This window comes from Poecilia reticulata, linkage group LG10 (genome assembly GCF_000633615.1).
Source record: "Poecilia reticulata strain Guanapo linkage group LG10, Guppy_female_1.0+MT, whole genome shotgun sequence".
In the NCBI taxonomy this organism is placed as follows: Eukaryota; Metazoa; Chordata; class Actinopteri; order Cyprinodontiformes; family Poeciliidae; genus Poecilia; species Poecilia reticulata.
Genome location: NC_024340.1, coordinates 12,787,916 through 12,803,239, shown reverse-complemented (window position 1 = coordinate 12,803,239; position 15,324 = coordinate 12,787,916). Strand labels below are relative to the sequence as shown.

The 15,324-nt window shown below is 38.6% G+C and overlaps 1 protein-coding gene across 5 annotated transcripts in view; it reads left to right on the top strand.

The window, feature by feature from the left end:
• Window positions 1–13,441, top strand: part of frmpd3 (FERM and PDZ domain containing 3) — a 118,669-nt gene extending 105,228 nt beyond the window's left edge. For 4 of the 5 annotated variants that reach the window (XM_008420020.2, XM_008420023.1, XM_008420022.1 and 1 more), the window contains 9 exons: window positions 1,193–1,324; window positions 2,367–2,486; window positions 3,043–3,179; window positions 3,661–3,787; window positions 4,147–4,236; window positions 4,436–4,615; window positions 5,458–5,593; window positions 6,241–7,125; window positions 7,681–13,441. In XM_008420020.2, coding sequence (XP_008418242.1) covers window positions 1,193–1,324; window positions 2,367–2,486; window positions 3,043–3,179; window positions 3,661–3,787; window positions 4,147–4,236; window positions 4,436–4,615; window positions 5,458–5,593; window positions 6,241–7,125; window positions 7,681–10,502 — 4,629 coding nt within the window. In that variant the 3' untranslated portion in view covers window positions 10,503–13,441. The remainder of the gene's footprint in view (window positions 1–1,192; window positions 1,325–2,366; window positions 2,487–3,042; window positions 3,180–3,660; window positions 3,788–4,146; window positions 4,237–4,435; window positions 4,616–5,457; window positions 5,594–6,240; window positions 7,126–7,680) is intronic. The other variant, XM_008420024.2, reaches the window with a different exon arrangement.
• The last annotated feature ends 1,883 nt before the right edge of the window (window positions 13,442–15,324 follow it).

The following is a 15,324-nucleotide window of genomic DNA, read 5'->3' as shown; positions in this document are numbered from 1 at the left end:
CAATTTCTATGTAAGGTGTCATTAAATACAATATTGGGAATTTTTCTCATTCTTGAGTCCTGTCAATTACAAACTGTTTAATTGTTTAAAAACCAAAAAAGCCAATAAAAACAAGTTTCTTCATCCTCCTAACATAAAATACAAATATTAACATTAAGGTTGGGAATTGGGGCATTATCTTTGTAAGCCAGAGGTCGTATTTATTTCTGTTTCAGCCTCTAACATGAACTTGACATCTTGTATTAGACTTATTAAGTGCGCTCTATTAGATTTCTCGTATCCCTCGCCATGCTCATGAAGCACGGGGGAGACACAAAGGGGCACTTTTAAGGAAAGATGGATGATGCGCTCTCCTGTCAGTCTAATTAAATGGAACTTCAGCATAAAAAAAAATAAAAAACTCAGATCAATATTGCGCTGCCACAGATTGAATCAGTGGCACCGCAGGAAAACTTGTTGTCTGCCCATTTTAAGGTTTCGACAACTTATGAGACTTTCACTTGATTGTCTGTCTTTTTTTTTTTTAGCGTCATTTAAAACAAACCGAGCTTGTCAATTCCTTTTAAAAATCCTTGCATTTCAAGAGAAACCTGTTCTAACGCAGCCTTTCTTTTGCTCTTAACGAGGGTCCGTATTGACATCCACAGGCAGATTACAGCGACAAAACACAATTATAAAATCCTTTTCACAGTCAATTTCACTTAATATGGCGAGCACACAGAAGTTCAAAAACTCTTTCCTCAGGCAAAGCCCACTCCCAGATATGATAAGCACAGTTTCCTATTAGACACCTGAGGCAATTCCTCCGCAGATAAGATAAGCAATGAGTTTTCTATTAGATAGTGCTCTCTGCGAAAATCTCTGCATCGTTCACAGATACTGATCTGCAAAAAAAGAGCAAAATTYTTTGCTTTGAACATTATTTCCTTCAAATACATCTGCTCATAATGTARAATAATGAAATTTCACAAAAGCTTTCTATTGCTCAAAGCAAAACTACGCAACAGAATAAAGAGGTGAGACAGTAAATGCTCCTTGAAGGGATATCAGTTTGACAAACTGCATCTGAAATTGCAGCGAACGTGGAAGGATTTCAGGTGAAAATGGTTCCCACGGATCAATCCATTTCTGTTGTGGCGTAAATGTGATTTCCTCTTGAAAATGCATTCTGCTTCCATCTGTTTCCTTCCAGGACGTGATCTCCTCCCTGCAGGACCGCCTCTCATTGCGCTACATTGAGCACTTTGCTTTGGTGCTGGAGGCAGGTGGGCTGGACCAGAATCAGAGGTTGCATCTGCTGCAGGAGAATCAGCCACTGACACATGTAAGATTCCAGTAATCTGGACTGGCCAGATGTGTGCAAAGACAGTTTGAACCAAGCAGCTTGAAGGCATTGGCAAAAGCAACAGGAGACACTCAACCGTAATTGCTGGGCAAAATTCACAAGCCAAACGGGTCACACAGACAAGCTCCCAGAGAAACTAATAATAAAATAAGATAATAAAAAAAAATAGAAAAGTAACAGGAATAACTATTCCTGTGATTTATATAAATAAATAAATAAATAAATAAATAAATAAATAAATAAATAAAACACTGTTTTCACTGTGAAGCATTGTGGTGGCAGCTTTATGGTAAACCCAGGATGCTTTGTCAAGTCCAAGGACTCCAAACTACTTTACACTGCAGTCAGTCATTCACCCATTCATATAGTGATGGTGGCAAACTATTCTGTAGCTGCAGCTGCTCTGGGCTGAGGTTGCTATTCAATTAGTGTCACCAGGCTTTCTAACCCCCTCCAACCAGTCAGTCATTGCTCCAAAGACCACAATRACTGAGGCAGACAGAGCAGGGAATTGGACCGGCAACCCACTGGTTACAGGACAAAGTCACTGTCACCCATCGTCCGTCAACTCTGGGATGTGTTCCTTAATCAGTCACAAGAAAACTGGACAGACTTTAAAGGAAGACAAATGGATCTGAATACAAGATAATACTGGAGGAAAACTTGTTAGGGTACAGCAAATGTGTTTYACAAAGTATTGACTTATGGAGGAGTTTTAGATTTTTATTTGTAAAAAAAAAAAATTTACAAGAAGGCACTTTCTTCCCCTTCACAAATATGGACTCCTTTGTGTCGGTGTGTCATAATCCCAGTCATAAACGCGTTTCACTGTTTAATTCATGACTTTACTTTCCTGTGCAGCTGGGTGATTTATTAGAAACCCAGCACAGAAATACCCCACTGTSACCTCGCAAAGATAAACACTGCATTCAGAAATCAGGTCCACTTAAAAAACCATGATCCAGTGTTATGTGACTAAAGATGTTGCTGTTATCTAGCTGATGGAGCCCTGTTTCCCCAGGTGGTGCACAGAACCTATTTCCAGGGGATGAAGTGTCTGTTCCGTGTTTGCTTCTTCCCCAAGGACCCTGCAGACCTGTTAAGAAGAGACCCTGCTGCATTTGAGTACCTCTACATACAGGTAAAATGCTGGATTATTGGGGGATTTAAGCAGCACAGTCTCATGGCGCTGTTGGACTGTTGTCTCTTTGATGTGCACTGGGAGCCACGTGRGAGTCAAAGCTTTTAAATTCCTTCTTCTTTTTTTCAAGTTTGCTATTTGATTATGTATACCTTTGTTATATTTGGATGACGTTGGAGACAAAGATAAAAAAAAGAAGATAATTATAAGAATATGCATAAGGTTTTAAACATGTAGGTTTTGTTGTGTGCTCTTTTTTTTAATGCTTTAAAGGCAATTAATTAAAGGGACAGTTCACAAATTTTGTATCAAGGATATGCAGCAACTGCGTGCTAATATCCCTCACAATATATATATATTTTTTATCAATAAGAAAATGCTCAGAGTCTTCTACCACCTGACTCTGGTTCATAAACCCCAACAGACTGAGTTTAAAAAAAAAAATTTATTATAAAGAGGAATCCCGAAGTTATTTATAACATTTCAATCCAAATTTGAATGGGGAGGATTCTAATTTCTGAAGCGACTGCTCAAACACGCCATTATGTTCTCACAGAGTCGCAATGACGTTATCAAGGAGCGCTTCAGCATGGACTGGAAATCTGACGTCACGTTACGACTGGCTGCGCTCCACATCTACATCACTGTGTCCTCTGCGAGGCCTAATCAGAAGATCTCTCTCAAACATGTTGAGTAAGTCCACGAAACAACTCCATTAATGTCTCTGTGCAGCATATCAATGAGCCCCACAGTGAAGTCTGCTCATTCACTGTCTAAATGAATAATTCGTTCTAAGAAGTATTAAAAGTTCTAATTATTCAAGGACCATTTTCTCTAGGTAGTTATCCATCACAAAATCCATTGCTTTGTGAAATTACATCTCACTAAATTCCCCCATTTATTATTCCAAACCTTAACTTAGCAAGTAATTAGTTAGTGCTATCATATCCACAGTAGCAGATCACATTCGCTGTGCTTGTAATAGACTTCAGATTACAAAATGAAACCAGGGATTGAGGAGAATGTTACTCACCCTCACTGTGCCTTCCGTGAATGAAAGAAAAAAATGTGTTGTTTTTTTTTGTCCTTTCAAATGTACTGTCTGTCTTGTACAATAGTTTCTCCTTTGTGTATTGAAAGCTGCCGTGTTTTTGCTCTCTTGTCTTGGTCACAGAAAAGAGTGGGGACTGGAGCCTTTTCTTCCGCTCACTCTCCTTCCCACGGTGAAGGAGAAAAATGTGTGTAAATCCTTGTCTCAGCTGCTGAAGACATACCAACATCCACCACCATCAGGGAACAAGGTGACTCTGTTAGAAAAAAAACCTAACTTTTTTGCATTGATTGTAACAATTCTGTTACTTAAAATTGAAAAATGCCAAGCTGACACACACTTGATTGCAATCAACATAATTTCTCAATGCATCACTRATTCTTTGCAGGAAATAAAGTTTTTGTTTTTTTGTTTTTTTTTTACGTGGCTATGACTGCTAGATGGCAAGCCGTTTGGGCATGCTCTTCAGCCCTGTACATGTACCAGTTGCATAAGAGTCTTATTATCCAGAATAGTGTCTCAACAGTGCCCCCTAGAGCATTTAGGATTTATAGCAGGAGTATTTTACTTTGACAGATGAGCTTTTTCTAATTATCACTTTGCTGGCAGGTTCCGCCACTCCAGGGAAAGCTGCAGTACATGCGAATACTCAACGATCTTCCACCTTTTGGTGGAATACTCTTTCACACAGTGGGATTGGTAATATATGTTTGAACATTTGCATTCAAGAATAGAAACAAATAACTTCTTTGCTCAATAGATCCTTATTTAAAATATTTTTAAGYCTTCAAATCTTTTATTCAGACCTGTACAGTGTATATAAAAATATGTAAAAAATGTTAAGGAGGTATTCCAGTGACAGAGTATGTGACAACTTGTTATTTTATCTTTGTTTTAGGACGAAAAGCAGTCTGCCACAACACTACTAGTGGGGCCTCGACATGGAATCAGTCATGTTATTGATCTCAAGAACAATCTCACAACCGTTCTGGCTGAGTTCAGTAGGATTTCCAAGATCCAGCTTTATAGAGAGAGTCAAGGAGTAGCTCGTGTTGAAGTATCAATTCATGAGGCCAAGGTAATACAGAGTAACCTGTGAGCATCTACACGAAAACAAAATCTTTTTAAAATGTGTTTTCACATAAAAATATCACAAGACTTWACGAACAATTGCTMTAGAGCAATGATTCTCAAATGTTTTACAGCAAGTACCAACATTTTTGGAAGAAAGTAGTACAGCAGGACTTAATTGTTGTGTCCAAGTAAAAAAAACTAACAAAACAGCCAATTAGGTGGAAGTGCATGAAGGATACAACAAGGTAATCAACCTTACATCCAAAAGTTTGAAGTTTGAAATAACAACAATAAGGTACCTCTGGTATCTAGAAGTCAAAATTCCAAGTGAGGAAACAAAAGGTTCCTCAAACCTCTTTTAAAATTGCCACTGTCCATCTATAATCTAGKGATGGCAGCAAGGAAAATGATTCTCTTCTGATTMTTTTAGAATTTATTCTCATATAAATTTTGTAAGGCATACTGGACTTTACACAACATATTTGTGAACATGTAGCTACAATTTTTAAAGTACAAAGTGTAGAGAAACACAGTGAGCTAACTCTAAGTAGCTTTTATTGCTAGTTGTAGTTAGAAAATCACTTTGCAAATCATACTGGTTTATGATTGGTTGTGTTTGATRTAGCACTTCTGTGTGTATATATATCTCTAATGTACCAAAATACTTGAACTACTCAGCAGTTTTAATGGTTAACTATACAATAAGTAATTACCAAACAAAATACTATGCGCCCCTAAAGATTGCTTGCAGTTTGAGAACCATAGCTCTGGATCTTTGTAACTTTATTTGAACAGACTATTGTAAAATAATCCATCTATATTTCTATCTCTTCTACAATCTTGCAGCCTCTGGTTTTACTCATGGAATGGCCTGATGCCAGTAACTTTGCGTGCCTCATTTCTGGCTACTATAAGCTATTTGTAGACCCCAAACGAAGCATCTACATCCGTAACTTTGGTCAGTCTCAGCTGACCAAGCCAGGTAAATATAATAATAGTTTTATGCAAGCAATATTTATCAAATACATATATATGGTAAGTATTTTAAGCAAAGATTAATCAAGAATGTAAATGTAAATCAAGAAAAAAAATGTGTTGAAATTGTTAAAATAGACTTACAGGTCTGCATTAGATACTGTCTATGATTATCTGCATTATGTGTCAAGTCTACGTGGAGATTGATGAACACTGCTTTTTCACTCAATGAAGTCATTTTAACAACCTGGTTTTCCCCCATCTCATGGCGCCCTCTGCTGTCTCTTCTTTCATCTTCATTCTAACTCATTGGACTGGAATTGCCATTTTGCTTTCCCAAAACAGAGTAACATGAAATCTGCTTTTTGATGTAATGATAAACTTTTAGCGTTCAATCATGAACAGATCTTCAGCCATCTGCTGCATCAGTTTGTAGCCTACATCTAAGAAGATTCTTACCATCTTATCATTGCATTACATCAGAATCTAACCCTCCAACCTCAGGCAATTTTCAGCCTTTAACATTCATTTCTGAAGTAAATAACCCCCATCTGACCACCAGCTGTTGCCTTTGCTTATCCATCTGGATCTTCTCTATCCCAACTAGTTCTTCACACCTCAAACTCTCCACTGCTCTGACCATTCTATCCTTAGATTACAGAAGTTCCCACCATCCCCATCCGCGAGCTGGGGCGGCTGGATTGCAAAGTGGAGGGCGGCGAGGGGAGGAGAGGGAAAGTTCCCACAGAGAGTCAGGAAGTTCAAGACCTGTGGTTCCTGCAGAACCTCAACATCTAGGCTTGTGTCACATTCACCTTAGAGAGCAGCAACAGTTCCAGGGGCTCCAAGTGCACCCAGAGACCGAGCTCGACATTAACGAGAACTTTATTTCTCACGAGCCACCTGGTCGACCTCGTACCAAATCAGATCCCACACAGGAGACTACAGAGGAAATAGTTGGGGTTTTWGAGAGCCCAGCTGTAGAGAAGACAGGATTTCGAGTGAGGTCCCAAACAATGGGTCAGTCAAAGAAAACGTCACGGTACTTCTGTGATTCCTGCAAAGCCAGGCTAAAGGCCGAGGGTCATTCAGCTGCCGCAAACAGCAGTGGGAGCTCGGGGAGACATTGCTCCAGTGCTTGTGCCTCTCGAGATGTCGGGGCGGTAGACCTCATGGCCCTCCCACCTCCTGGCAATGAAGAAGAGGAGGAGGCAGATGGTAGAAGTGAAAAGTTGCAACCACCACCRCCTGCCATTGCTGCCCCACCACCTGGCTTCAGGGATAACAGTTCTGACGAGGATGATCCRAAAAGAGCAAAGAAGGCCCGAACTAGCACTAATATTGAGATTGCTACAGGAAAGCAGGCACAAGCTAAAGAAGACGTGCCTGTGACCCTGATTGATAATGTGGCCACAAGAACAGTTCGAGACCATGCCCAGGAGCTTGACGATGCTCTGGTGTCCACCTTACAGGCTCTTGAGGCTTTGGCAGCCTCAGAAGACTACCCRCATCATCCTCAACAACCAACACAGACTGCAGGTCAACAGCCTCAGTCATACTACTGCTCACATTTCACTTACAGCATCATTTTCCTGATCAGACAGATACCAAATTAGCAATGCATGGTATTACTGATGTACTGTTTCCTATATGCATAGTGCATTTGTAGTTATCTATTTTTTCTACTCCAAAATTATAGCTAAAACTCAAAACATTCCTGAGTATTTTTACGAAAACATTAGCTTTATATAAGWAAACAAGATATTCATCAAACATTGTATGTCACAGAGAGACTAAAAGAAAAAAAACATGTTTAAGTTCATTTATCAGGATTATTTTTTTATAAGTAGCAAAGCTACAATATTTCTACAATTAAGCTACAATTAAACAAAACCTTTAAATCTGCATGCAAAACTGTAATGTTTATCCTATGAAAAAAATCCTGCACAAGGCCTATAAATTTAGTGTAGATCAACTGGTCGAAGATAGTTACTTCAATCAATTATTCCATTTGTGACCCACATCCATGTACTTCTGTGCAGATATTTGTTCTTTGATTATACTAACTGTGTGCTTTGTTGGTGTCGTCCTCAGGGTTGATTGTCTTAGCTGCCATTACACCTGAGTCATCACTGGATTCAGGYCATGAGACCAACTCCTCTGAATTGACAGATGTTTCTGAGATGGTGTCGGCAATGAAGCAAAACCAGAACCAGGCATATCTCCTAGCTCACCATATCAACAAGGAACGTATTCTCTGCCGCCGTGACTTCCCCATGGCAATCCCTGGCTGCACTGCAAAGACCATAGGGACTGGGGCTTTTACTGTGGGTCAGATTCGTGCTGGTTGCCCACCCAAGCAAGTAATCCTGAGTAAGACTGTTCCCTTTAAAGTAAGCCCTGGCCAAGATTCAGCAATACTTAGGGTTGTGACAGAACAAGGTGGCACTCAAGACACTTCTCAGACCGAACAGAAAGTAGAATTAAAAGCAATATCTGAATCTGTCAAAGCAAACACAATTGAGCCTGATTCTAAGAAATCAGAAGAACCTAAGAAAGTTAATCCGCCACTGACAACTCCAATCAATGCCGATCAGACCATATCAAACTCCWCAGAAATAGCCCAATCTCAAAATCTGTCTGATGGTGTGAAGATTAAGACAGCAGCACCTCTTGCTATAGACCCAATACACAAAGCCTTACCTAAAATTTTGCCTGTGGACACAAGTGTTTCTGTCAAGATCTCCTCTACTAATATGTGCCAAGAAGCCAAGACTGCCTCTAGTGAGACCATGAAGCCTTCAAGCTCTGCAGAACTTCTGCCAGTGGAGGACCTTTTCTGCACATGCCCTGTGCAACAGGAACCCGYACCTCAACTAAGGCTAAAAGACCCACAGGTCCAAAAGATGATGGTGTTTCAGTCATCCTCCCCCACAGATGACGAGCGTCTTCGAGCCAAAGGCCTCCAACTGGCAAGTAATAAAGAAAATGCAACAAAAGTAGGAGCTGACCCTACTTTGGTAAAGGCAAGCCCTCARATACAAAGTAAGTCATCCCCTCATTTGCCTGTAAAGGTAGAAAGGAAAGAAACATCTGAAAACAAGACTGAGGGTGCCCAAGTAAAATCCCACTCAGAATCACACAATCAGAAATCCACTGTGAAATCCTTACCTATTTTAGATGATCTCACAACACCAAGTCCCAACGTGGAAAAAGTCTCCACTCTTCCAGCTAGAGACTCAAAGAAGCAGGGCAGTGACAAGAAGTCACAGCGCAATGCTCCTTTTTTGAGCTTTAGAAACCTTCTTTCAGCAACATTTCCTGCAAGAATGAGAAAAGAGACAGATGAACGAAGAGCACAGTTGCAAAAAGTTCGGCAGTATGAGCTAGAGTTTTTAGAGGAATTGCTGAAGCCCAAGTCGTCACAAGGGGAATTTATACCCCAAGGATCCTCTCCTGTGCCATCAGGCACTCCTTGCGCCTGCCAACTCCGTACCAGTCCTGTCCTTAAAGCTCCAGGCATATCCAGGGAGCAGCGACGCAGTTGTGACTGTAAACGAATGTGCAGGGGTATGCGACTACCTGACACACCAGTTGGCACCACCACAGAGACAAAAAATCGAGGCAGAGAGAGAAATATCTCAAAGACCCCTCCAGCTGTTCCCAAAACTCCTCAAACCCAAGGTGCTACAAGGAGACCTCAAACTTTAGAGATCAAAACCACAAGAATACGATCTACCAGTCTTGAGTCAAGAGAGCCAAGGGGAGACCAGAGCTCTTGCTTGCCCACCTGTACTTCTCGAACCGACTGCACGGGAGCTCCACAATACAAAAAGCTTCAGAGACGATACAGCATTGGAGAGCTAGACAATAGTTCGAACACACCTGTGTACGCTGAGGTGAAACCAAAACCCAAAAGTCTGGAGAAAGAAATGGAAAGAGTGAGGGCCACAGGATTAAGGCTTCCCACTCCTATAGAGCCAATTCATACTCAGTCTCATCAGGCGGAGGGTAAAGGGAAAAGGGGTGTCTTTTTCATTCAAGGAGAGGAGCTGCTACGTGACACTAAAGAAGGCACTGGGGAGGTTTTGCTTACATTGCCCAGTGAAGATAGTGATGACAAAGACAAATGCTGCTCATTTTGTTTCTGTTATAGGAAGTGYGAAGCCGCAGATGAAAGCAGTGAGAAAGATGAACTCTCATATTCCATACCTCTACAGGTCCTTCCAGGAATGGAGATGGACTCGCGCACATTTCCTGTTGTGAGCAAAACACTGCAGGTCTTAAATGCAGAGGACTGCAGTGGGGAAGAAGAGGAGGAAGAAGAAGAGGAAGAGGAACCACAGACACAAGAYATTGACCTAAGAACCTGTGGCACACTGGAAGGGAGCCTCGCACGTGTACAGGCTCTGCAAGGGAAAAGTTTCAGTTTACCTGACGGTTTTCTAAATGCTCAGCTGGATGCTAATGAGTTGCTAGCTATCCTTCGACAGTGTGCCAACAGCCCACAGGCTGACGGCGAAGCTCGTCTTCAGTCTTCACGGATTGCAGAGTACAAACAGGAACTGGCAGTGCGGTTCAAAGAGTTTAGGGCATCGTGTCGACGAGTGGCAAGTGTCGAGAAAAGCCCAACACGAATGCTTGCTGTTGTTTCAGATAGCTTCCAGGTGTTATGCGAACTAACGCAGACCTTCATCAAACTGGTCAGAGGAGTCCGGTCAGACGCCCAAAGGCTACAGCTGTTGAGGAAAGTCGAGGAGGTTGCTATCAACTACACTTTACTTCTCCGTGCGGCGGAAGAGTCCATGGGACACTCAAGCAGTTTGCCAACAAAGACAATGAGCCCTCAGATTTGCTCCAATACCAATAACATGAGCTCACTTACACGACCCATCAAAACTCTGCCTGCACAGTAGGAATGAACCTGGCAGGTACATGGGTGGCTACTTTAGCCAAATTCATTATTTATTTAGCTTTTACAATTTTTACTAAATCTGCAATGAATCATTCAATTGCAATGCAACTCTTTCATCCCATGTTTACAGGCCCTGAGGTAGCCTTGTCTTGAAAACAGAGATACACCAAACTAATGCACAATTGAGCAAGAACTCTACAGCAGGCTGGGTGATACAGGGCTAATCACCTCATATGAACATTCGCAAGATGAAATACATATATATATATAGATATATATAAATATATGTATAGTAAAATATTTTATATACATATTATGTATATTTTAGTTGTGTCTATACAGCAAATATTATAAAGTTGGTGAAGAAAATGAATTATAAATTTATTTAAAATATACTAAAGTAATATAGTTATAAAATTAACAATACATCAGAAGTACATGTATGCGTTGGACTAAAATAGTTCAGAGATCTTGTCACGTAGCGACTTCTGTAAACCGAATAGTAAAAAGGGTTGGTTGGTTASGTGGTGATGTGTTTGTGGAATTTCTTACCTGTTGTAATGCAAACATGATCTCTGTTGGCTGTGCTGGCAATGTGTGACATACAATGTACAGGCCAAAATGCAAGCAAACGAGTTGGAAAATGCAAAAACAATGAACAAAAAGTATAAAATAGATTATATTGACTACCTGGGGCCCCCTTTATCTCTTTACAAAACAAGCAGGTATGAAACACAAATGTTCAGAAGCAGACAATGTAGCAGAGACCCAAGTCACAGTTTTATCCACTGTACAGTAATGAGTGCGATTACATCACTCGGCTGTAGAAAAGACTTTACCACGGTATAATTTGTAACACGAACTGTGTACTTTACACCTTTATCGATTTATGACTCACTTGCATCTCACTGATTGTAAATGACATTGATAAATACCTTCACTAGCAAGTGAGTAAGCCTGTGACTAGGATTTTGCACAACCTCAAAATGATTTTCGGAGTTAAATGTATCCTTTAATGTTTACATATGTGTGTTTTTGTTTCATCCTGCTGCTGAAAACTTTACTTGAGTCAACATTACAACAGTTCATTTCCTTAATGCTAAAGCTGACCTGTTTCAAGATACTCTTTAAYTTTTATTAATATTTTAAGATATTATRATAATAAAATCTGCTTTCTATGTGCTGTTACACATTGTGCAATCTAGCAAATATTTAAACACACAAAGTAGTTTTCTATGTATTTTAATAAAACTAACACACCATTTCCTGTCTGAAATCTTTCTTTGTGTCAGATCCTCTGCGTATTGCTGAAAATGATCTATATGCCTGTGCTGGCCTATAATGTATCACGGAGACTGTTAAAAGAAAGTACAATAAAACAAAATTATTGGTGGCATTTCTTCTGCACCAGTAAAAATGAAAAGAGATGGTTAATTTCAAAAAGATTCAAGAAACTCATTACCATAAACTGCATGTCAATCTGGTGGAAAGGTAAGTCTAAGGGTAATGTGATTAAAAATAATAGACAAATAATCAATATCACACAGCAAATAAAAWTKTTCACCACATATTTATTAATTGAAAATAACTGGTTAATCTAGCACTGGAATGAAATTTGTCTGTAGAACCAACTACTTTCACTCTCTTTTAACAGTTTTTTTCTTTGCCGCTAATGTTGCATTTTCATAACAGTTATGTAATGTTCTTTTTCTTACCTGTACGTATTTTTTATCCCTTGCAACCTTCAGGGACACATGTTGGAGCTGGAGGTGATGATAATGTACAGATTTTTTTAAAATGGGAAAAACAGACAAARCTGAAAGAGGAWCCATGTTCACAAKTTSCAAGTRGTATCCCATATGGGAATGTATAATTTTACAYGGCAGATGTAAATGATGTGATAAAATATTTGAGAGAATAAGACATACTTTTAAATCATTACTTGTAATATTAAGATTTATCYGAGCCCTTCACTATTTTGTAAATAGGACATGTCTGTGAAGTAATTATTTGTAGCGTAAATGTAACATAGAGACTAATAGCGAAATCATATATTTTGAAGAATATCAGTACAAAGCATGGGACATGTTTATTTTTATAAACAAGAAAATATCAGACAATGTTTCCTCATCAGCCTGAGAACATTTCAGCATTACAAGAAACATTTTCTGTGTTTATCATTGTTTCTGTTGCTTTGCTAAATGGACCTCAGGTCAATTTGTTCCTTCTCCAAATTGTGCATCTAATTTGTGCCTCCTGTCTTTAGGTACACTACTGTGTGTCCAAACATTTCTCCCGATGAGTCATTTTTTTTATTTATGCATGGAAACAAATAATCGTAAAATATTACTAAAAATATGAGAAACTTTAAATTGCAATTCATGCGTTTTATATATATTTATAAACTACTCTGTTTCCATTTAATGTGATTGCAGTCCCAGTTTGGGCCAGTTGACTCTTTGAATATTGTCCAATGAAGATCTCTAGTCAAAGCAAAATGACTTTCAGTGATCATCTGCTCKKAAATGTTTATGAGTCACAAGATTTTCTTATAGTGGGTTAATTGTAGTTAAGATTATGTTATTTTAAACTATTGGTTGTCATAAAGACACCAAGGACAGTATGAATTGATGCACAGCTGTTATGTAACCCCTAGAGGCTACATAACAGTCTCTAGATAGCTCCTTTTCATACYCAAAAGGTCGACAAAAAAGTACAAATTGGCGAAGGAGTGAAATGACCAGCGCTGTGCTCAGTTGATCAGTCTGTGTTTCATTCACATAATGAYGACCACCATGACTTGGTCTTTTGTTTTTCTTTTGTACACTTATTCATTCCTGTCTTAATTCACTGTCAATGATCTTGTCGACACTGTGGTCTTTTGTCTGTGTACAAAGTTACTTCATGTTTTAAGAGCAATAAAGAATATTATATAAACTATTTCAAAGAATTTGGAAATGCCATTGAATGAGCCAAGTTTAATTTAATATGCGATTTGTGTTGGCGCAACCGTTAACAAATGAAAGATTGACAACAAAGAAACATACCTCGTTTCTCTTGGGCAAAAAGTGATGTTGACTTAAAAGTGTAAATTAATATGTTCAATTGCAAGCTGGTAGTAATGTTTATATATTGTGTTGTTGGTTTTATTGCTTAAAATTTTAAAACCAAGTTTTACAGTATGCTAACCACTTTCTTGAGGTGATGTGAGAAAAAGTACCTAGTAACAGTATCCGAGTGTTCCTACTTAGCAATTCTCAGTGCATTATATTGAAACTTTACCAAGGTGTTTGCRTTGTTGTATACTTTTAAGTATAATCCACAAAAGAAATGTTGATGTTAAAAAACATACATATAAAATTTTAATTAAAACCTTAGTGTAACACAAAGATAGAGAAGAAATTACCTAATAAATCAAAACTTTTAGACTATACAAATGATAAATGTTCACATACAATTTTTAAATAAAATGTCTTCACAGAGGCTGTCAGAGGCTTACATCATCACATGCCTGAATGTAAATAATAACTTAGGGCTTTTACCATGTTTTTTATAATGASATAATTATAAAACACACCTTCAATCATTTTTAAATTAAGTATATTGGTGCACAGATTTGTATTTTATTTTATTTTTTTATATCTCTAATCCACAGAAGRTCAACATGATGCAGACAGGATAAGATTTATACCCCCTCTCCTAATATTAAAATGTCCAATAAAATGTTGCACCATTGCCACCCTTTATAGGCCATGTGTTAATTTGTGTTCATCCTTACACGTACTAGGATTTAAATTATCATTCACAAATTTTTTATAGTCTTAAGGTTGGAACTTTTTGTTTCACTTCATTTGTTTAATGTTAGCTTGCTTTATTCATTCCAGCCTGGATCTATGAGCTGCAAGGAAAATAATTGTCTTGTCAAAGGATACTCCCACCTTAGCTATGGATCTGTGCAACTGCTCCAGAATTACTATGGCCCTCTTTGCTGCTTCAGACCTCTAAGGTCTTCACAGAACAGTATTTAAAATTTAGATTAAATCACATGCAGATTATTAACTAGGTATAACTAGGGGATTGCCTGGATTTTATCATGTGGTATGGCCATAAAAAGGGAGCAYAAAACAAAAGCACACACACTTTTTTATGTGTCCTTTCCTTTCATTCCACAGTTCTGTACTACTTTGTATTGAGTCAGTCACATAAAATTTAAATGAAACACACTGAATTTTGTTGTAGTAATATGACTTTTTGAGAAAAGTCACACTGTTTTAATATTGCTGCAGTGCACTGCACAAAGCACATCAGTTTATTATTTTATGTGTATTTTGTAGTTTCATAGGCATCAGCTAGCTTGATAAAAACCAATTTACTTCAACCCCATAAGGTCACAGTGTAGATATGGGAACACCAAGCCAGTCCCCAGATTCCTGAGCTGTATTTAGAAACAGAGCACAAAGGGGTGTGTTCCATATTGAGAAGCCAGGCCATTGAAAGAAACACCAGTTTTATAGATCGGTTTATAAAAAGTGGATCAAAAAGGGCAACCTTCAGCATWCTTTAATAGCAATGTTAAAATCATGACTTTTAATTCTGTGGATCTTACAAATTATAAAAATACCGCATAGAATTTAAGCAAATAAATAAATAAATAAAATAAAAATAAGAATAGTTTAATCCATAACAGCTGCATACTGACAGGATTTATAGTGTCTTTTTCATGTTTCCTCAGTCAACAGCTTTCAGTGACCTCGCTCGCGCTCGATATCCTTTTCAGTTCCCTTGTCCAKGATGACGTAATCGCGGCACAGCGTAAGCGAAAG